Consider the following 24687-nt stretch of genomic DNA (forward strand, 5'->3'; position numbering starts at 1 on the left):
TGTTTCCAACTACTAGTCAGAAGACCAAGATTCCAACATTTTTCTTATGTGGCAAAAACTTTCTAGTCGGAATAAATTTTCATTAGTCTGGTGCATCGGACTAGTGGCTAATGTTGCAGACTGCAATTGGACTCCAATGAAGTATACAACAAAGTTTTATCCAGGTTAATCTGATTCTTGTAAGGAATCTGTAACTCTTTTCACAAAAAAATTACGATTTAAATTAATTGTTAGTTATTCTGAAATTGTATGACTATCAATTTCTTTTACTCTTAAGATTAATAATTTTTGAGAAAAGAGCCCTAGTTTCTTCACGTTCAGATTTCCTGCTGAAGGGTGGTAGTTTTCTCTATTGGTACTCTGGTTTCCCTCCATGAATAAAAGCTGCAACCGTGATTAAGCCTAAGAGAGCTGAAACTGGCATTTAACACCAACAATTAATCAATTAATTAATCTTCTTTCAGGATGATTTTTTCAGTTTCATATCTTTCATTTCTGCTTTGCTCACGATGACTAAAATTGCTAAAACATTTGTTGTCTCATTGGTAATCATACCACATCTTTTTTGTTGATAAGAATATAAACTTTTGGATATATTGTTTGTTACTGTCATCTAATATTTTACATATTTTTGTGCAAAAAAAATATATTCTTAAAAACGTAGGCATTTATTCAACTTATGTCTTTTAAGGATGAAGCACAGTATGATCATGTGACTGGAACAGCAGCCAATGGGAGAGCAGCTTATAAAGTGACCTCACCAAAGAAAGAGAAGTATGAGGTCAACCAGGAGGAAGATTTGTATGCTGTGGTCAAGAAACCCAGTAAATCGTCTCCTAAAAAAAAGTATGATTTTATAATGTTTGTCAATTCTGTTTGCTTATTTTTTGTCGAGCCTGCAACTTTTGTTGCAGAAAGCTCGACATAGGGATAGTGATCCGGCGGCGGCTACGGCGGCGGCAGCGGTGTTAGCTAACTTCTTAAAAGCTTTATATTTTAGAAGGTGGAAGACCTGGATGCTTCATACTTTGTATATAGATGCCTCATGTTACGAAGTTTCCGTCAATCACATGTCCAATGTCCTTGACCTCATTTTCATGGTTCAGTGACCACTTGAAAAAAAAGTTCAAATTTTTTGTAATGTTGAATTCTCTCTTATTATAAGTAATAGGATAACTATATTTGATATGTGCGTACCTTGCAAGGTCCTCATGTCTGTCAGATAGTTTTCACTTGACCTCAACCTCATTTCATGGATCTGTGAACAAGGTTAAGTTTTGGTGGTCAAGTCCATATCTCAGATACTATAAGCAATAGGGCTAGTATATTCAGTATATGGAAGGACTGTAAGGTGTACATGTCCGACTGGCAGGTGTCATCTGACCTTGACCTCATTTTCATGGTTCGGTGGTTATAGTTAAATTTTTGTGTTTTGGTCTGTTTTTCTCATACTATATGCAATAGGTCTACTATATTTGTTGTATGGAATGATGGTAAGGTGTACATGTCTAACAGCCAGATGTCATGTGACCTTGACCTCATTTTAATGGTTCAGTGGTCAAAGTTAAGTTTTTGAGTTTTGGTCCTTTTAACTAATACTATATGCCATAGGTCAACTATATTTGGTGTATGGAAATATTTTATGATCTTTATGTCAGTCGCACAGGTTTTATTTGACCGTGACCTCAATTTCACGGTTCATTGCACAGTGTTAAGTTTTTGTGTTTTGGTCTATTTATCTTAAACTATAAGTAATAGGCCAACTATATATGTTGTTTAGAAGCATTGTTAGCTGTACATGTCTGCCTGGCATGGTTTATCTGACCTTGACCTCATTTTTAAGGTTCATTAGTCTATGTTTAGTTATCTTGGTTAATGTTAAGTTTATGTGACAGTTGTTATAAAGCTTAGCTTTATACTTAGGACTATCACCATAATATCAATGATTAGTATAGAAGGCGAGACATTTCAGCGTGTGCACTCTTGTTTCTCAAAAGCGAGACATTGCAATTCTACTTCTGTCAGCAATGTCCTCAAATATTTACTCTGTGGTTTTAAAAAGTTTTTAAAATTTTAATATCTTTCTAAAGCTATCCTAGATTTCTACCAAACGTGGACAGAATCTTGTTTATGATCATAAGATAATATTCAGAAGTAAATTTTGTATTAAAAAAAAAATCTGTTTACTTATAAATGGACTTAGTTTTTCTGCCAGTTAACATAACATTCACTCTGTGGTTAAAGTTTAAAACATTTTAATAACTTTCTTAAACTTTCCTGGATTTATACCAAACTTGGACAGAAGGTTGTTTTTAATCAAAAGCTAATATCTATAAGAAAATTTTGTAAAATTTATTTCCTGTTTTTTCGTATACATGTGTTTCTTATAAATTGTCTTAGTTTTTCTTCCATACAGTCTTCAGTTTAATTTTTTTAAACATTTATTAGATTCATAAACCATCCTGGATTTTTACCAAACTTGCACATTTTGTACTATCAAAAGATATTTTAAATATCTAGAGGAAAATTTTTAACAAGTTTTTCCCCATTTTGTTGAGCCTGCTACTAACATCAAAAGAAGGCGAGACGCTGGGTTCTGTGGAACTCTTATAAATTTTTCTTTTGATACATTAATACATTGTAATCTACACTTAGTCTTGTGTAATCCAAAACTAAAATGTTTCATTTTTATGTACACCAGGTATAAAGAAATTTTATATGAGTGACCAATATGAATGGAAGGTATACTTAGTTTGACATCTACAAACATAGCTTACTTTGTCTTTCACAATAGTTTTTCACAAAAAAAACTTTTAAGAAGTAAAATTAATTTTCTTATGAGTCATTTTTACCAAATCAGAGTAGCCATGAATAGTCAATGTATTTTTTTTCTTTTTCAGACCCGATGCAGAATCAATGAATATAGTCACAGAATATAATGATACTACAAAAGAAAAAACAAAGAAAAAGAAGAAAAGAGGTAGTCAGGCTGGTAAGTTATCTTTTATATTAACTTTCTTGTTGGTAAAAGTATACTGTGGATTCATTATTATACGTAGGATACAAATATTCATGGATTTCGTGTGTATAGATGAACCACAAAATTAAGTATTCATTGATCGATACATGTTCTATTGGCTTGTATGCAGACTTAGGCAAAACCACGAAATTAAATATCCATGAACACCTAAGTTTTCCTTAATCCATGAAATCTGGTACCCACTAAAATGAATGAATCTCCAGTTTTCAGAGAAACAAGAAAGTTTTTTTTATCATTTTTATTCCTTGTCTAAATTCACACTCATTTCACTGATTTTCACCAATAACCATCAATACATCATGTTGCATATGCTGCAGCAAATAATTAGCTAAGATTGATTACAGGTTAAGTTGTTAGTATAAAAGTGAGGCAACTCTCCACCAGAAACCAAATAATCTAGAAATTAACAACTGATCAGTATATACGGCTTTTAACAATGAGCAAAACCTAAAATGATAGTATTCATTCAAGTAAATGGTATAGTTCTATATTGGTGCAAACTCCTACAAGAAAAATACATCTTTCAAGTTCAAAAGATGAAGAATGATCCTAAGAAATTGTGAAAAAGCTACTCTTACGTATTCATGGAGAAAAATGTAGCCTTTGTTAGTCTTGTATTATTTTAATTTTAGTTTCTTGTGTACAATTTGGAAATTAGTATGGCGTTCATTATCACTGAACTAGTATATATTTGTTTAGGGGCCAGGTGCGGGAATTTCTCGCTGCATTGAAGACCTGTTGGTGACCTTCTGCTGTTGTTTTTTTCTATGGTCGGGTTGTTGTCTCTTTGGCACATTCCCCATTTCCATTCTCAATTTTACTACTTAGTACTGAGTACTTTCAGTTTGCTAATACTTTGGATATGTTGCATGAACTTATATTAAGTCAGCAGCTTGACAGTAATGATATAAATTGCTATAATTTTCAGAGGCTGTCAGACACCTAGTTGCTGTTTTCCGATACTTTGAATCACAAGGGTATATGTTTAGGATAACAATGTGTGCATTACTGTTTTAAAGTTTTCTACTCCTAGGAAATGTACCGGTATTCACTTTTGATGTTACCTACTTAGTGTAGCCGTGCATAATGCACACCCCTTTTCAGAAATCCGTGTAAAAACCTGAATACTATACACTCTAAAGACATTAAACAAGTTGTTTCTGATTAATGGTATGTGTTATACCTCATTTTAGTTGCTGGATTAGAAGAACCAGATGAAAATTCACCAAAGCTCATAAGGACAAAACACCTACAGAAATATGAACCTCAGGTAACGAACATTTACATATTATGATTTACAAGGTATAGACCTTTACCTGAAAGAAAACAAGCTAAAACATGTGTTCAAATACGATTAATAAGTTTATATATCTCCTTGGTATCTTTTTCCTCTCCTTCACAAGTATGGCTGTATAACTTACTTCAAAAAATTATTTTTCAATTGAAATCTGCAGCAAACAAAAAGTCAAAATATCTGATTTTTAATATCTTTTTCAAAACTTATTGGTGATGAGTTTTTCAATTTGAAACAAAGTATTAATTTGTTTTAAGTGTTCTTGTAAAATAGTCTGATAAGCTAGAGGCCATTAGATGTGACATTTTACAACAGACAGGAACTCTTCAACAAAAATAGGAAACAAAAAAGATTTTGTTGTATAAATATTGGATTTTTCAGATTGATGATGATCTAAAGGAAAGTAAGGAGGCTGAAAGAAAGAAAAATAAGCAAAGACTTAGAGAAAAAAGGAAAAAGAGAGAAAAAGGTATGTTATTTGATTTGATAATAAGTAAAAGTCAAGAGCAGAAACATTCAAACTCAATGAATAAAATCATTTGCAGAATTTTGCCATTTTTTTCAGACTTTGAACCTTTTAAAAGATTGAACAATGTTTTGTAAAACAATTTCTAAAGTTTTTAATCCTTGACACTTAATAAAAAGATTGTTCATGTTAAATGAGGGCTATTCCAGGGAACATGTATGAGAGGATAGGACACCACATCCTTTTGTGGGTATAAAGAGAGGAAGCTAATACAGTTCTGTTACAAAAGATTGGTGGTGACGGATGAAGAAAAAGTGTTGTGCAACCCCACAACTCTTCCCCTGGATTAGCCCTAAGTTGTTCATGTGGTATAACATGATTGTCTGAGGAATTTTTCAATTCTTATTACTAATTACTTGTGAACTTAGACATTTTGTTCATTAAATGTATTAAAAGAAGGTACCAATGCTGTGTCATCCAACTACATTCCTTCACAGAAAAATTTGCACATCTATAAAAATTGTACCTTTTATTCTACCATTATGGAGTTATTTAAAGAGTTTTTCACTCTTTTTTTATATTCTTATATTTGCATATGTTCAAAATTCATTATAGAACCATCTTTCGTTGTTCAAAAATCTTTCTGGGCAATAAATCAATTTGGAATGTTTTAGTGAAAAAAGATGACTTTAACACATCACCTCAACTAGATATATATTTTGTTTTCTTATTGCTTATATTATATTGGATATTTTTATGCCCCACTTACGATGGTAGAGGGGCATTATGTTTTCTGGTCTGTGCATCCTTTCATCTGTCTGTATGTTCGTCCGTCCGTCTGTCAGTCCTTCAGTCCGTCAGTCCTGTTTCTTGTCATTGTAACTCCTCTCAAACCACACAACAGAATTTCATGAAACCTTTTTAGATAATAAGGACATACTATGTAGTTGTGCATATCGACAGGAAATTAGGATTTAATTTTTTTCTAGGAGTTCCACCCCTTTGAACTTATTTACTTCAATGTACTACTTCAACAGTTTGTCATCCCAATTCTTCTGAAACCACACAACACAATTTCATGAAACTTTTTTAGATAATAAGGACATACTATGTAGATGTGCATATCGACAGGAAATTAAGATTCAATTTTTTTTCTCAGAGATACCCCCCTTTGAACTTATTTGCTTTAATGTGCTACTGCAACAGTTTGTCATTGCAACTTCTCTGAAACCACACAACAGAATTCCATGAAACTTTGTTGATAATAAGTTCATACTACATAGATGTGCATATCAATAGGAAATTACGATTCAATTTTTTTATCTTGGAGTTACGCCCCTTTGAACTTATTTGCTTCAATGTACTTCTGCAACAGTTCGTCATTGCAACTTCTCTGAAACCACACAACACAATTTCATGAAGCTTTGTAGATTTTTTAAAATAAGGACATACTATGTTGATGTGCATATTGACAGGAAATTATGATTCAATTTTTTTTCTTTTACAACTTTTTTTATTGTTACACTTATTTTATTTCTCCATTGACAATCTTGGGACGTGGGGTATGTGAGCGGGCTCACTAAGGTTCTTTAATTTTGTTTAAAACCTTTCACCTGAAAGAATTGTGATATATTTTAAGAATAAATTTATCTCAAATATGGTTTTCATTATTTTAATACAGATCAAGAGGACATGAAAGAATATTTGTCAGGACAAGAAGAAATAGATGCTGTGTTAGGTCATAGCACTGATGAAGTACCAGATGTATTTATACATAAACCAAAAAAGTAAGAATTTCCTTTGATACATTTTGTAGTTATCTTTACTTTAAAGAGACTTTTTGTTAATGCTTATACAAAATAATGATTGATATCCCAAAACATGTCCTGTTCATTGCAATAATAAACATAAATATAACCCTGCCCTAAAGGAGTATAGACTGGTTTACCCATATCCCTTCTGTCTGTCTTTGTTTCAGTTAGTCAAATAAAAGTTTCACATTTTCTCAGGAACTACATACATGTATCAGAGCTTCATGAAATATGGCAACAAGTTTCATGAGAGCATTTTTAACACTGTGATGCATTTTGTACCCACTTTTAAAAAGTGGGAGTATACTGTTTTATCTCTGTCTATCCTTCCATCTATCTGCCGACTTATGAAATTTTTTCGTCACAATTTTCTCAGAAACTACAATACAAGGATTTCTGAAATATGGTTTCAGGGTTAATATAAGTCAGCTTTACCGTGTAATATGTTTTAGATTCATCACTCAACAACTTCCTGTTACCGAACACTTACATCATTTTACACATGACATCCAAGTTGAAAATTTTCATCACATTTTTCTCAAGAACTACATAACAAAGATTTCTGAAATTAGGCAGGGGTATCATCAGTGAGCAGTAGCTACAGTTTCACTTGTTATCTTCATTATTCATCAACTACCTGTTTACAGGATATTTATAGCAGGAGTATGATAACTTATCAGTAGTTAAAAGTGTTTTATTTCAAAACTAGATGTGTCGAACTGCATGAATGGCCTTGTCTCAAAAAGTTGAAAATCTGCAATTTCAAAAAAAACATGTGGACACAAACATGATGGTAGTCTCACATACCAAAAATCAGCCCAATATCTAAAGGCGTTTAGAGAAAAAGTCTGTATAATGGTTTGTTGCGGAATAAAGAAATGACTTTGTTGTGGGGCCATAAAAATGTGTGCTCAGTCAATGATTTTTTCACTTAACAAAACTACAAGCTATACTAATATTACATGAAATGCTAAAAATATGGCATAAGCTAGCTGAATCAAGCTTATTGGTTTTTGTTGTAAACCTTCCTATGACTTGTTATAATGTTGTCATGGAGTGAGCATGTGGAGTTATCGATACTACATTTAATCAAGTGATAGTTGTCTGTCAATGTAATTTGCTGACAATGCCACATCTATGTAATGTTGATGGCCTTTGGGTTGTTGTCTCTTTGACGCATTCCCAAATACCATTCTCAATTGTATTGCCATACCGGTATTCGTTTATAAGTTCACACTTCAGAATCAAACAAATATTAGTAGTTTCATAAAGCAAACAGTATTGATGATATATTGCCAATTACAGGTTGAATAACTATTGATAATAGGCAGTCACAATATTTTAGGGTTTGTTTATATGGTTTTATTGGCAGAATTTATCATTCATTATTTTAGAGTCAAACAATCATCAATGCAGTTACAAGGTAAAGAATTGATAGTTTTTCTCAATGATATATATATATATCAATATTTTCTTTTAGGAAAAAAGGTTCAAAAGATAAAGAAGGAAAGCAAGTGAGTTCTTATCCATGTTAAGGAAGTTTGCTACTCAGTTTCAAAATAACAAGCTTTTCATAACACTAGTATATATTGTTATGGGTTTAATAAAGGAACCAAAAAAGCAAAAAAAAATATATAGACATTTGTGCTTGTTTTGGAGATATTAGCTATTGAAACTTTGACGGGAAAATGTTCTCTCTTTCTCAAAAACCATTAAAAAATAACAAAGATTTTATAAGACTTTTACAGATGGCTTATAATTCTACATATAAAAGATTTATAAAAAGATAAATGGGGGTCAATGGGCAAAATTTTTTCAGGCATTCAAATGGATAAAAACCAGAGGATTGAAACCCCATAACATGACAATTGAACTCCCTTAAGTTTTGTTTCTGATACAAGGTTTGAAGATTAACTTATGATTGTCTACACACTTTCATCTACTTCTTGCAACCAAATATACCAGTGATGACTACAAGAAGTAGATGAAAAGAATTACGGTTGAATTAAGAAATTGAAATTCTTTATTGCCTGGAAATTTATGAATCTGGAAATATACAAATTGCCTTTACCATAAATAACCAAAAAAAATAGAATGAACAGCCTTAAATATGTATAGACTCTTGTATATAAAAGAAATATGTGTACTGAAGTTAGAAATTAATGAAAATGAACACTTTGCTATAATTCGTTTTTTCTGTAGAATGAAGGATTTGTAGAAGATGAGTCATTACGAGAGGCAAGACAGAGAATGCATCGGTTGTTAGACGATGCTTTTGCACTCATCTCACCTGCTGAATCCATGAATGATGGTGAAGGGTAGGTATAAGCCAAAAGCTTTTTTTTATAGAATCTAATTTGTTACAATAGATTTAAAATTTATAAATAACAATGTCAAAACATTACATGCCCACCAGGGGTCAAAATTTAGCACAGATGCAATTTTTTCTTGTCATGGATGAAAAGGCAGTCTGGCTAAATTACTGTAACCTGTAAAAAATCATATCTTCAAACTCTTCTTTGATTCTTGTAATGAAATAGCATACTAATTCATCTTTTCTCATGGTAGTTGGCTCTGACAACTAAGTTATTATTCTAACTTAAATTTCAAAATCATACTGCTATTCTATGGAATTTATCTAGGGCATTGGAATTAATATGTTTTTTTGTACTTCTCAACTGAAAGAAATGTGTATGAACGTTAAAATGATGCATGAAGGCTGTTGCAGATTTATACCCATGAGGGGCCAGGGATATGGGGTGGGATGGGAGTTACTTAAATGAATAATTTGTTTGCTGTTTCTAAGAAGTTCATAAAAATCAGAAGTAAATTAAGAAATTTTTTTTTTTTTATTATTGGTGGTGAGGTTCTAAAAATCAAAGCGCTGTAAGCGCTGAAGGCAGTTAACCAAAAACCAAGGCAATCGTAATTATGAAAACTGTGGCAATGTTGCCTCAACATTAAACATTCATATATAGTACATTCATGTTTATCTAAGATCATCTAATGATTTATTTATTAAGGCAAATAATTTATATGTTATCAAGGTTTCAAAAGCAATGCATACATCAATGTATATTTTTTATGGTGAGTCTGCAGTGGTACAAGTTCCCAATGATTGCAGTTGTTCTACTTGGTAGTTAACCTTGGTTTTATTTGACTGCTAGAAGTTCAATTTGACGTAGTATGAACATGTTATAGTATGAATGGACTGGTTTCCCTGGAAAGAAAACTGAGTTTGTGTTCTGTAGTACAAAAGTTATGAGACACGAATCAGACAAATGTTCACTACAACAGGGATCAAAGATGAGGTCTGACTGACTTGCCCATAGTAAATGTAAATGATTTGTTATTTTGTCCCATACATATGAATATATATTATTTAGGGGTGGGGATCTCAACGGTTTTCAAGTTCTCAAACAGGTAGGGTAGGCAGAGGATTTAGGGGGCAGGGCCCCCCCCTTTTTTGGGAAAAAATTTGGTTGCTTTTATAGGGAATCACTGAAGCGTGACTGGAGCGGGCCCCTCTTAGGTCAGTCAGTGGGCCCCACTTATGAAAATTTCTGGATCCGCCAATGGGGGTAGGGTGACCCTAGGGACTTCCCCTACATTTCATTTTATTTGTTATATTGTCCCATACATGAATATATATGGTTTAGGGGTGGGGATCTTATTGGTTTCCAAGTTCTCAAACAGGAAGGGTAGGGTGACCCAAGGGACTCCCCCTATATTTCATTTAATTAGTTATATTGATCCATACATGAATATATATTGTTTTGGTGTGGGGATCTCGACCGTTTCCAAGTTCTCAAACAGGAGGGTTGGGATGACCACAGGGACTTCCCTTATATTTCATTTGATTCGTTATATTGTCCCATACATGAGTATATATGGTTTAGAGGTAAGGATCTTGACCATTTCCAAGTTCTCAAACAGGAGGGTGAACAGTGACCTTAGGGACTCCACCTATCTTTCATCTGATTTGTTATATTGTCCCATACATGAATATATGGTTTAGGGATGGGGATCTCGACCATTTTTAAATTCTAAAACAGGAGGGGTGGGGTGACCCCTAGCGACTCTTCCTATATTTCATTTGATTTTTCATATTGTCACAAACATGAATATATATGGTGAAGGGGTGTGGATCTCGACCGTTTCCAAGTTCTCAAACAGGAGGGGGTGGGGTAACTCCAGGGACTCCCCCTATATTTCATTTTTTATTTATTATATTGTCCTATACTTGAATATATGCAGGGGCGGATTCAGACGGGGGAGGGTTGCGGGCTTGCACCCCCTTAAATTTGCAAAGCATGGGTTGTTCTCAGCTTAATAAAGAAAATTCCGATAATTTTACCTCAATTTTTTTTTAGCCTCACTATGCTCGGCGAAAATTTAAGTTTGCGCCCCTCCTAACCTAAAATCCTGGATCTGCCCCTCATATGGTTTAGGGGTGGGGAGCTCGACCGTTTCCAAGTTATCAAACAGGAGGGGATAGAGTGGCCCAAAGAATGCCACCTATATATTATATGATTTACTTACATTAAGGTATATATAATATAGTTGCATTATTTGTGAAAATAAAGAATGAAACTTTCAGCTACTTTAATTGACCATTCAAAATTGAGAAAAAAACAAATAACCCCTCAAAATTGCAGTAATATGTTTGCACTTTAAAAGCATCTCACATGCATTATCATCATTTATTATTTATAAAGAAAATTTAGACTGTGACCATGAACATGTATATTGTTAAATATACTGTTCCCAGCTGTCACGTTGTATTGGATTTTTAAATTAAAATTTATCAAAAAGTAATTTTTAGTTTCTGAATAAAACATTTTTCTGCTTTTTCTTTCTTTTACATATATCTTTTGGTTTACAATACTAGTGTTTATATTCATTTACCATGCATAGATGTATTTTTTCACCTGCTTGGATTTATTTTGTAAATAATCGTCAAACCCGGAATTACCCTTATCCGCTTCCGGAATCGGATCCGATTTTGTAAAATTTTGTCTTCACGGCCGCCATTGTTATGTGTTTACAATGTTGTTTTTGTCAATCAGATACGATTTTACTCGAATTTATACAATATTTGTCGGCGATTTTCTGTATAAAGCTAGCGGTTGAACAAAATGAACATCGCCGTCATGAATAATAATGATTAAAATAAGTTTTTAGCTCGTTTAATTGGAGACTTTGGTGAACATGGTGAAAAGGTTTGCAAAGTAATTTCTTATTTTCTTTCAAATGTAAGGCGACTTCGTCGGGCGTAGCTAGAAACCAACTATCCTAGTCGAAATTCCGCTTGCAAAAGTGGAAGGTCTCGGACCACCGCTAATTTGCACACCTGCCTCCAAATTGAAAAGCTACGAAAATTTCTTTTTCTAATTTGAAATTGCCGCCAACAGCATGAACAGTTGAGTTATATAATAGACTACTGACGTAGTTGTACTACGTATTGATGACAAACAATATTCCTACGACTTTTGTCATTTGGAAAATCTAAACTGCTTGTCTTAAGAGATTTTCGGCGATTAAATATTTCATACAATTGTTCTTTGACATCTTAGCTAAAAGCACAAGTCATAATGAACTACACAAGGATTTTTAATAAGCACTACTTCCTATGTGTAACTTTAAAACTTTTGGATAAATCGACGATCATTTAAGGTTTTTCTGGTCATTTTTTTTGTAATCCAGAATAAAAAGTATTAAAAAAGTGTTCAATTAGTTGTATATAACATAGTAACAAGCTAGATAATAACAATGGCAAGTATTTCAGGATTTATTGGGTAGAACACAAATCTAGGGTGCTCGCATAATGCAGCTTAACTGCATAAAAATTGCATCCCATCCTCCATGTGAAAAAATCTGGAACAACCATTACTTATCTTTCAATTTCAGAATTAAAATTTACAGAAATGAGTGAAAATTGTCGTATAGATAGCTACTTTTAAGTGTATTTTAATTGCCTGATTATATTTTTACAGAACAAAAAAAGTAGCAAAATCAGCTACCCCAATTAGAAAATTTACACACAGGTATTGGTGTATTTAAATGTGTCACTAAAATTGTAAAGAAATGTGTGTGACACATGTAACCATCACAGCATATTTTGAATATATGTCAGGTGTCTTCCATTAATATTGTTCACAATTCACTTTTCATTCACAAATCTAAACAGATTTATAATTTCTTTCACTTTGTCCATTTGATTTGCATATCACTGTTTTGATTGTAAATGAACAGAGTGTAGGGTTCATTTTAAATATGATTGCTCACAAACTTGATGTATGTCTTTAGATGTCATAAAACTATGTTTATAATATTAAAATTTGAACAGATCTCGGAAGGGAAAAAGACATAGGTGATGATCTTATATTGTCTTAACTTATGTAGACTTTCTATAGATGATGATCATGGAGAAAGTTATAACTTCTACTTTTTGAATTTAAGTCCCTTATTCCAAACTGACTATCATTGAATATTGTTTAAATTATAGCTCCTTCTTGAAGTTCTCAATGATTTTTTGTTTATCAAAGTTATATGTATTTAACAATTCTAATGTGAAGTAGATCTGAAAGTTTTTGTTAGATTTGCATATCAAGTATTATTTTCTCCATGATCATTGATTTATTATCTCCCCTTACTAACTTGATTGCTTTGTTGTATAAGTTTTACAAGTTATAATATATTCTTTTTATATGTATTTTTTCTTGATATGATGTTATTGATTTTTGTACAAATGTTGCAAATTGATAGTATTATTATATGCCTGTGGCAAAAGTCCTACAAGCTGAGACATAAGTGTTGCTTTTCTAAAGTTTAACGTATCCAGTTGTTTAGGCTTTTGATTATGCAATGTAAACATTATTATTACCATTTCTTAGGGTAATATTTATAAAATGTCATAATTTTAAGAATTTATAAGGTTTGCAATAAGTTGATTCAGTAGAACTTTTTGATATTGATCAATCCTCAAACAGCATTCATATGAGAACATCTCAGATTCTAACTGCAATCTTAAGATCATACTATTCCTTCATGCATCAATAAGATGAGACCTATCTCTTTTTGTGTCCCGAGTTATATGCCGTACCCCTATATATTGTAATTACTTTAATGTGCCTTAAGTATGCTTTTAAAACAGCTAACTTGGTTGTATATATTTCCACCAAATAGATTTATGAAATAAATTTAAAGTATATTATGCATGACTTTGCATGTAGATTTACACCCATACCCATTCACCATTCTTTCATCATGTCTTAAATTGTTTTGAACAACTAGTCTGTGTTTTTCATCAGGAATTAGCTGAAATACAAGGAAATACAAGAAAATTTGTAATTTGATCCTCAATACATTTTCACCTTAATATTACTATATCACAGTATGACACATTACATTGCTCAAATTAGCTAAGATAATATTAATAATAGATCTTATATTACATCCTACTTGATTATTAGAATCATAATCACAAGATTTTATCCCAGCTGTTAGTTTGCTACATGGAGAATAAATAAAGCATGTTAGAATTTTCAGCTCTTTTTTTCAGCCCTTTTAAGCTTTTCTCTTCATTGGTCTTCACATGTCTATCATCGTCTTTTAAGTTTTACAAAAAGCTTCTTCTTTAAATTACCAGGATAATATCAGCCAAATGTGTCCACACTCAAGATCAGCCTATAAATATTAGATTTAAAAAATTGTATCGCACGAACCTGCCAAATAACCAAGATGGCCACCATTGCTGAAAATAAAACATATGGATAAAATCAAAATATTAGCTTCTATCTTGAAATCAGATAGGGACACATGAAGAAAAAGAAAATCTACTAGCAAGGAGTAGAAATTTTCAGAGTGTCAAATCTACCTAATTTGTCCTGCAAAAATTGCTGTATGTTGCAGAAATTGCCATTAAATGATATTTATTTTTTTCCCTATTTTTGTGTTTTTTCCTTTTGATTTGAAAGCCATATAAGATAGAGAGAAATTGGAAATAGTAAGAAAGTGTTTATGTATAGAATGAAATTATGCATGAAGTATTGTCGAAAGTATTAAGATTAGAGTTATCTTCCTTTGTTAATTTTTGTAGGTTTTGCATTCAGATGCTTGATATATTAAATGCAATGTTCAATTTCTAATTCCAACTGCAAAATGAATGCAATCTTTAACGTTTAGTGCTCACAAGCACTTCATTTGACCTAATATCTTGAAAACTATAGAAAATAGACAGAAAATCATTCAATATAAATAATCTTGTTGCATTTCATCTTTTTTTTTACACAAAAATACCAGACAAGCAAATAAAGGCTCTTTTGAGCCTCTGGCTATACAAATTGTGTTTTTATTAGCACATATCATACTAAAATATAATGTTACTGTGCAGTTTAAAACTTATATTCCATTGTTAAAGTTTGCAACATAACAAACTAAGATGTAGTATTTTCAGATATACAATGTATAAAAAAATACCCTGTTAGTTTTTTGGTACTTGAACATTTTCCATCTCTGAAATTTGCTTGATGGGATAATCACTAGCTAAGATTTTAATTTATCCATTTGCAGGATTGTATAAATAATTTTGTACTAAAAATATTTTAACTTGGTTTTTTAAATTTTACAGAAATAAAGTTTCCCCTGAAAATAAGACACAGACTAAACAAGGGTAAGTTGGGTTTAAAGTACCGGTAAATGGATGATCAGTTCTAGATAATAAAAGCAGGGGTCCTGGGAGGTTAGAAAACTGAAGAAAACCTACAGAAAATCCATAATTAGTTCTAGATAAACTGGAGTACAGGAAAGGTTAGAACACTGAATAAAACCTACAGAAAATTCATAATTAGTTCTAGATAAACTGGAGTACTGGGAAGGTTATGAAAATGAAGAAAACAAGGTCCAATCAGATGTATATTCATGCTTTAGTTTTGAGCCAGTTCAGTTTATTTTCATTTTCTAATTATTCAGCAATAGTCATGGGTTGTCTTTCATTCTTATCCCAAAGCCTTTCCAAAAGGCTAGATTATATGCCACTGCTGTTGACTGAAAGTCTTGGATGTAATTTGCTCTTTATAGCCATTAGGAAACTGTGCAGTGAATGATTCAGGAGCAGTAAACCAAATGAGCTTAAGAGAAGAAAATAGACCAAAATAGACATTGTCCTAAAAAGAACAAACATATACAGTTGGAAAGTTGGAAAAATTAGAAACAGATCTTTTTTTAATTCCTAATTATAAAATATACAATTTAGTTATCTATAATTCAATTGTTTTGCAATAACTAAAAATTATATTGCCTATATGATAGTCAAATACAATGTATATAGAATTGATAGATATTCAAATTGGATATGCATGAGTAAAATGGTTATAATATTAATGATGTTTTTAAACTTTTCCAGAGAGGATTTTTTATCAGATAACTCCTCAGTCTTTGAGTACATGTAAGGAAAACATTACATCCCAATTACTTTTGTTACTGAAACATGGAAATATATTCATTGGATGTGCCAACCAATAAAAAAAACCTTACTATTTTTGCATACTTGAAGCAGAATCTGACAAATATGTTCACAGTCTTGAACCTGCACACCATCTTTTATGATTTAAAACTGAAGTTGCCATTTAAAGAAAAACAGGTTAAAACTTGAATTGGATGTAAAATTATCACTGTTGCCATATAATTCAGTGGTTTATTTCCACATTTTGATTCTGCTACAATTCTGCAAAAAAGTAATCGGTTGATAAAAATTTCCATTTTTTTTTTTACAGTTTTCACATTATGACTAAGTTATGTAACGAAAAATATCACGACTGTTAAATAATTGATGAATGTCACTTATTAAGTTTTTGGATTTTAGAAGAAAGCTGATTCTGAGGGACACATGCTGCTTTGAAAATTCTTAATCTTATGTTGTAATTTTAGTTCAATTTCAAATGTAGTTTTATTAAGTTTTGTATGCACAAAATATGTTTAAATGTCAGATGTATGTTTTACATCTTGTAGGATAATTTATTGTAAAAGAGAACTGACATTAGAATTGAAAAGAGAATGGTTTTTGTCCACATGCTGTCATTCCTGTTTCAATAGAAAATCTTAAGATATTGCAATTGATGCTTTAAATGTGAAAATGGCATTTTAAAAAGTAATTGATTAATTGTTGATAACAATTTTAACATGTCAAGAAGTGAAGCATTTAAAAAATGTCTCTGACTATGGAGCCTCATGTTCTTTAATTTTTATGCCCCATTGATGGGCATTATGTTATCTGGTCTGTGCATCCGTCCGTCTGTTCATTGGTCCGTCTGTCCGTCCATTCGTCCATTTGTCCCGCTTCAGGTTAAAGTTTTTGATCAAGGTAGTTTTTGATGAAGCTGAAGTCCAATCAACTTGAAACTTAGTACACATGTTCCCTATGATATGATCTTTCTAATTTTAATGCCAAATTAGAGATTTTCCCCCATTTTCACGGTCAACTGAACATAGAAATTGATAGTAAGGATGGGGCATCCGTGTACTGGGGACACATTCTTGTTTATATCATATTTAATGAAACAAATTACCAGTAGACAATTTATTTACAATAAAATGAATTGTGTGAGATTTTAATTTAGCTACAGAACCAGTAGAATATTTGCATTACAATATTTCATTATAATTGTTATTTTTCAGATTTAGAGCAGATGATTTAAAAGCTCAATCAGGTAATTTGTAGTTTCAGTTTGACAGCTTGAAAACCACATGTTTAATACTTTTAATGTTTTGAAGGCCAATATAGCTACAAACTTATGGTATAAACTTTTACTGAAATTAGCAAATTAAATGTAGAAATGGCTTTCATTTGTGAGTCTTATCTGTCAAAATAAAAAAAAAGTATATGTTTTTGTTGTATGTTTTAAAATTTTAAAATGTCTTGTTTTACATAACAAACAAATGCTTTAATTGATTAAAATTTCAATTCTTCATAGGAGCTTTCTTCTCATATTTCATTCTAAAACTTTATATTTTTATTTCTTTTTGATTCACATATAAGTACTTTTCCATTATAAACCAATGAGCAGTTACTTTATCTTATCTTAATTCATATTTATTCATCAATGACTTTTGATATATTGGTAGATACTCAATTTTACTTACATACACATTAGAGAACCCTTGTTGCAACTCTTTGAGGGGTACACAGTTAGCCCCGTTATAAGGCTCAACTACTCAATGTTTTCCAGTGGCATCCTCAATATTCCTCTCGGCTTTCTCAACCCTATCACAGGACCTAACTGTTGTAATAATTGTTATTTTTTTCTCATCCTAAACATGTCTGAAATGTATGTCACTGGACTTAAATCAAACAATATTCAATCATAAATTTTCCATAAACAAAATATTTAAATGCAATTGGACATGAAATTAAAATACAACCTTTTTGTTTTTGTCGAGCCTGCAACTTTTGTTGCAGAAAGCTCGACATACTGGGATAGTGATCCGGCGGCGGCGTTAGCTAACTTCTTAAAAGGTTTATATTTTAGAAGGTGAAAGACCTGGATGCTTCATACTTTGTATATAGATGCCTCATGTTACGAATATTCCGTCAGTCACATGTCCAATGTCCTTGACCTCATTTTCATGGTTCAGTGACCACTTGAAAAAAAAGTTCAAAATTTTTGTAATGTTGAATTCTCTCTTATTATAAGTAATAGGATAACTATATTTGGTATGTGCGTACCTTGCAAGGTCCTCATGCCCGTCAGACAGTTTTCACTTGACCTTGACCTCATTTCATGGATCAGTGAAAGGTTAAGTTTTGGTGGCCAAGTCCATATCTCAGATACTATAAGTAATAGGGCTAGTATATTTGGTGTATGGAAGGACTGGAAGGTGTACATGTCCAACTGGCAGGTGTCATCTGACCTTGACCTCATTTTCATGGTTCAGTGGTTATAGTTAAGTTTTTGTGTTTTGGTCTGTTTTTCTCATACTTTATGCAATAGGTCTACTATATTTGTTGTATGGAATTGTTGTAAGGTGTACATGTTTAGCGGGCAGATGTCATCTGACCTTGACCTCATTTTCATGGTTCAGTGGTCAAAGTTAAGTTTTTAAGTTTTGGTCTTTTTATCTAATATTATATGCCAAAGGTCAACTATATTATGTGTATGGAAATATATTATGATCTATATGTCAGTCCCGCAGGTTTTATTTGACCATGACCTCAATTGTACGGTTCATTGCACAGTGTTAAGTTTTTGTGTTTTGGTCTATTTTTCTTAAACTATAAGTAATAGGTCAACTATATTTTTTGTATGGAAGCTTTGTTAGCTGTACATGTCTGCCTGGCATGGTTTATCTGACCTTGACCTCATTTTCATGGTTCATTGGTCTTTGTTTAGCTATCTTGGTTAATGTTAAGTTTATGTGACAGTTGTAATCAAGCTTTATACTTAGGACTATCAACATAATATCAGTGATTAGTAAAGAAGGCGAGACATTTCAGTGTGTGCACTCTTGTCTAATAACACTTTATTTTTTATAGAGAAAAGGCATGAGCCAATGTTTGTACATACAAATCATACACCACAGCCAGAAACACTGCAGACGTGGAGTCCTTACAGAGCTGCTGATCAAGTAGCACTTATATCTATGCCTAATTCTATGGTAAGCTATACAAAAATGTTATCAAGAAGAACTTTTATCCAATTAGGAAATAACTGTATTCTATTTTAAGCTCTTGACAGCATCAACTGATGATTTGATGGTCACAAATTAAGTTTACTGTCGACACATTAGTGGAGCCAGAAACAGGTATTCATACCACCAAATCACCAATTGATGCCATCAGAGCTTAAAGTACAATACTGTTATCTCCATTCTAATGAAACTGACAGAAAACAACGTCAAATCATATATATTTAAAATCTTTCATACATTGTCTATGCTTGCGCATAAGTTTTCAAAGCATCAATTCTTAATTGATGACTTGAAAATAGGTGATGTTATTCAATCAAAATGAACGTTACAAACAATGTTGCATTAGAAATTATTTTGTTAATCCATACAGAAGTGTTAATTAAGTAGCATTTTGACCAATGCTAAGTTCTGTGGTAAGATCATACAGAGTTGCAGATTGAGTTGTACTTAAATCAATGTCCATAATTTGTTACGGTCTTACCAAATTTCTTATCAAGAAGACATCTTACCCATGCCAAGTTTTATAGTTCAGAAAATGCTGCTTTATTAATAGCAATTATAAATATCTTTGATTTCTAAGTTGGCAAATGCTCTTGACTTCAGTCTCAGAGGGGGATTATGGGAGGGGGGCCAAGGGGCCTGCCTCCCCCCCTTTCTGGGAAAAATTGTGTTGCTTATATAGGGAATCACTGAAGCATAACTGAATCAGGCCCCCTCTTAGGCAGTCAGTGGGCCCCCACTTCTGGATCCACCACTCAATCTTAGTTGACAAGGAATGTAAGTTTTACTTGATTCAGGTCATGGTCCTGGTACTCCAGCTCCCTTCAGCAATAAAACCTAACTGCCACAAAAATGCCAAAACTGATCACCAACAGTCAATCAATTAGTAATGTTTAATTATATAATAATTTATGATAACTTTCTGTGGTTAATCCATGCCAAGATTCTGTTGTTAATCCAAGTCAAATTTCTGTTATCTATAAAAGGCCCTGACATTCGAAAACATTCAACACTTCAAATGAGAAAAAAACGGCATGATTTATGTAACTAACAAACAACAAACCATTCCGGTACATCAACAAACGACTACCACTGAATAACAGGCTCCTGACTTGGGACAGGAACAAACATAATGTTAGTAGGTGAATCATGTTTGCTAGCACCCAGCCCTCCTCTATCCTGGGACAGTTGTGTATTAGCACAACATAATAACAAACTATGAAAATTAGATGAAAGAGATTGATCCAATAATTTAATGGAAGCTAGTTTCAAGCCAATAACAATTAATAAAAAGATCATGTATCCAAGAAAAGATATTAATTATTACACATCTAATGGTTTTAGTGTAAAGACCCCATAAACAGTCTTGTAAAACTTGACCTTGTGCAATGGTGAAAAATTAGTATCAATAAAGAACTATAAGCATTAATAATTGTAAAGTAAAACATCCTTGGTTAGGTTTTGATTTAATAGTTTAATATGAATATGATTATGTATTATTACAGCAAACATCATTAGGGAGAGATTTCAACAAGAAGAGTCCTGGTAAAAGACCAGTGGCAAATGTTAATTACAATGGTCCAACATTGACCACAGAACCTCCAAAACCTATTCTGTTGAGGACTATGGATTTAGATAAGAGTGGAGGGCCACATGAACATAGAAAATCTGGAAATTATGAACCAAATAGATCCACAATGCTGAATGACATTGGAGCAACTAAAAGCTCAAATTTATCTGGTCTTAAATCTAGTCATATTGGTTCAAAAGGACCTTCTCAGCAAAGTGTAGAAATGAAAAATCTAAATGGCAACGTGTCTCATTCTAAACCTCATAGACCTCACTCCAAAACATCAAAAGATATGGATGAGACAGATATAGTGACAACAAACCTTTCTCAAAGGGAAGCGACTCCTGATCAAACAATTCAATCTATCCGTGATGAGCTACGCAGTATTGTTAATTCAAATAAAACACCTTCAAAGACCAGGCATTCCATGGCAGATATATCATAGTCAATTTTGAAGTAATTTAATTTGTCATTTATAGAGTGTTTGCTGAATACTGGGTTTAATTTCTGCAGTTTGGATTTATTTTTCTGCTCAATTGAGTGTCTAAAATGTAATCGCTCAATGGTCAGCAAAGGGAATTGATGATTTTCAAAGTTGAATTTTATGTTAATGCCATAGAAAAGACAATTTTAACATTATCAGTTGTAAATTATATTCATACATTTGAAAAACAGAATTGAAGTGATATGGTTGTCTCATTGACAGTCTTGCCACATTTTCTTATTTTTATAATTTAACTGCATAGCAGTTGCAAAATTATCCGATGTGATAAGTATGATTTTCCTTGATCTAGATGAATATGGAATTTCTTTTAAACCCTTGAAGGGTCAGTAGAAACTAATTCAACTTTTTAATAACAGTTTCAGTTTCAGCAAACTCATATCAATATGTTAATGTCTAATCAATTGATTTCATTTATGCAGTAATTATGTTAACATTGCGTTGAAGTTATTTGGTAGCATTATTGAAATTACAAAAAAAAAATATATGCAAAAATTATGAAATTCAATTATCATTTAGCCAATTATAGTATAAGTCAATTATGAAATTTGCATGTACCCCACATATTTAAATTAATGTTAAATCTCATGGTCACTTTATTATGTAGATTAAAGGTTTCAGATAAAAACAGAAAACAAAAAAAGAGTCATTTAATTTAACTAAAAACAGATTAGAAAAATGCAATATTTGATTGATATTTTAAAAAAGTTCTACATTTTTTAATTAGCCTTACAAATTCATATTGCAATATAATATTTTTACTCATAATTTCATTAACCATAAATTCTATTTGAATTTGAATTTGTTTTACACACATATTGATATAAGCTTATCATGTTAATTGTATATTTTGTATCATAAATACATATCAAAATAATATTAAGTAGACACATTGTACAATTGTAAATAATTGAATGAAATAATTTATTTGTAAGTATTGTTAATTATGCAAAAACAGATGTTACCTTCTACAGACAATTTGTGGTTTATTTTAAAAGAAATTTTTTTTATGAATAAAATACACAATTTGATATGCAATTTTGCTGCAATTTCACAACTTTTATTTATTTTGTCCATGACTCCATACCATACAAATTAGAATCTTTACTACATCTACTTTATAAAATCTAAAAATATGCATCAAATTGGCTGTTACTGTCAAAAGTCCCTAACATATTGAGATCTTAAAAACAGTGTGCTTCTTTAAAAGACGGGTAGTAACTAATAATATACAAGCTTTGAAATTTAGTAAAATCTCAGTTGGTGAGTAATTTAGCACAATTATTAATTTTTATGATTTGAAGTCCTAATCATAAGATTTCTTCTTATGTGTTAATTAATATCTCCCTTAAAAGTGTATTAACTCCCTTTAACTTATATCAAGATGTTCTCTGCATAAATAATTTAATTTGTAATTCAGTATTGTTTTGTATGAAATTAGAACACCATCTGATACAAAATTATTTGGTAATTCTGTAGTTGGTTTCATCAAATTTGTTAAAACTGTGATACATTAGTTGGTGAAAAGGGATTTGATATTAGTGCTATTTTATACACCAGTATTTTTATATTGTCACATTTGTCCCCCATGACATTGATATTATATATCGAAACATTCCATATTTATTATTAAACTTGACTATGTATCCTTATTTAGTTTTACTATGTAATTACCATCATGTTATTTAATTATATTGAGTTACCTCCCATTAGCATTTTTTCAATACTGTCTATGTATTTATCATCAGCCAAGATGAAAATTCATTATTTTTCTTTCATGGTTATTTTTTTTTCATGTTTGTCTGGATAAATGAGGAGTTCACTTATTTCTATGAATATTGGATTTGACAAAAAAAAAACTTTAGTTTTCTCTATTATTTGCCAGCCTATCTAGTTGAGTTATATTTTATTTGACAATGTTATAAGCAATAAAACATTACCTCTATTATTGTTATAGATCTGAGCTTTAATGAATTAGTATAGTTGTTGTTCTTTTTATAAATTCTGTAGATATTTGCACGATTGATTTCAATTGTTACCATGTTTCAAAATTATTGAACATGCAAAATATAATTATGTTAGACCTTTTTTATGAGGAAATCATAAAGTTACAAGTGTTAACCGTTATATAAATTACTATTACATAAAATGAATAAAAGGATTTAGTAATGAAGGCATTATTAATATTGTTTTAAAACTGTTTTCAAAATCAATTACTATTGGGTTTAACATATTATTTTAAATATTCTTATTTATTATTAAATACAGTTTTGGGGTGTTTTATCATTAATTTCTTAGGTCTGATTAATACCGGTAGTAATATTCAAAGGTTTATTGCAGTATGCTGGTCAAACCTACAATGTCAGAAATTTTTAATAGTCATCTCTTGTGATTCCATTATGTCTCCTAGAGGAGAAATTTGTTGGTTGTTAAAATTGTTATACTGGATAGTAGATCTGTTATATTTCTATGTATTCGTTTATATCTCTTTATATAGTCAAATTTGTCTTTAGGTTTATCTGATATTATTTTGTTCTTATATTGTCAATAAATTATTTTTGTGACCATTTTATCACAATAAAATATTTGTAAATCATTCTTTGTTTTTTTGAAGCATTGACTTTTTGTCTTGGTCTACCTGATCCTATCTTTTTGTTTTTTTTATAATAATTTGCAAATTGATATTACTGCTCTTCAAAGTTTCTCTTGATGTAATTTAATTGTATCGTCGGAGGACATTTGAGCAAAAAAAAAGGACGTTTGAGCACCAAAGTAAAACACATTTGAGCGCAAGAATTTTAACCCATTTTAGCAAAAATTTAAATTGTCCCCATTTAGCAAAATATTTTTAACCTTTCAGTAAATAAATAATACATAATAAATTAAGAAATGTTTAATAGACTCAAGACAGCACAATATAAAACAATATAAAACATGTCCATTAAAATACAGCACTAATAGACTCAAGACAGCACAACATAAAACAATATAAAACTTTTCAATTAAAATACAGCACTAAAAGTCTAAAAGGTTAAATCAAATGTTCAAAGTCTATTTTAGCCTGGAATTTATAACATAGAGAACGTACGTAATGGGCTCTAGATATACCCCCTGTCAATACTGTATATAGAATTTCATTAGGAACTGTCTATCCTATATCGGAATCCATCATAAATTAAACTTTTTTTTCCTTTGTTCGTTTCAACAACTTGTATTTCCATGATGAAAATATAAACAACTTGAACATTAAACCAATATAAAGTACTGTTCATGGTAAATATAGTAAGGTGAGCATTATTTAACCTGGTAAATTTTTG

At 31.4% G+C, this 24687-nt stretch overlaps 1 protein-coding gene across 1 annotated transcript in view; it reads left to right on the top strand.

Annotated features, from left to right (window-relative positions):
- The window catches only part of LOC143082690 (uncharacterized), a 42757-nt gene extending 18791 nt beyond the window's left edge, over window positions 1-23966 (top strand). Inside the window, exons 6-16 of the mRNA XM_076258502.1 lie at window positions 692-846; window positions 2901-2992; window positions 4234-4310; window positions 4716-4803; window positions 6482-6587; window positions 8092-8125; window positions 8814-8929; window positions 15244-15285; window positions 17289-17320; window positions 19144-19265; window positions 20804-23966. Coding sequence (XP_076114617.1) covers window positions 692-846; window positions 2901-2992; window positions 4234-4310; window positions 4716-4803; window positions 6482-6587; window positions 8092-8125; window positions 8814-8929; window positions 15244-15285; window positions 17289-17320; window positions 19144-19265; window positions 20804-21313 — 1374 coding nt within the window. The 3' untranslated portion in view covers window positions 21314-23966. The remainder of the gene's footprint in view (window positions 1-691; window positions 847-2900; window positions 2993-4233; window positions 4311-4715; window positions 4804-6481; window positions 6588-8091; window positions 8126-8813; window positions 8930-15243; window positions 15286-17288; window positions 17321-19143; window positions 19266-20803) is intronic.
- The last annotated feature ends 721 nt before the right edge of the window (window positions 23967-24687 follow it).

The sequence above is a fragment of the Mytilus galloprovincialis genome, chromosome 7 (assembly GCF_965363235.1).
Source record: "Mytilus galloprovincialis chromosome 7, xbMytGall1.hap1.1, whole genome shotgun sequence".
NCBI lineage: Eukaryota > Metazoa > Mollusca > Bivalvia > Mytilida > Mytilidae > Mytilus > Mytilus galloprovincialis.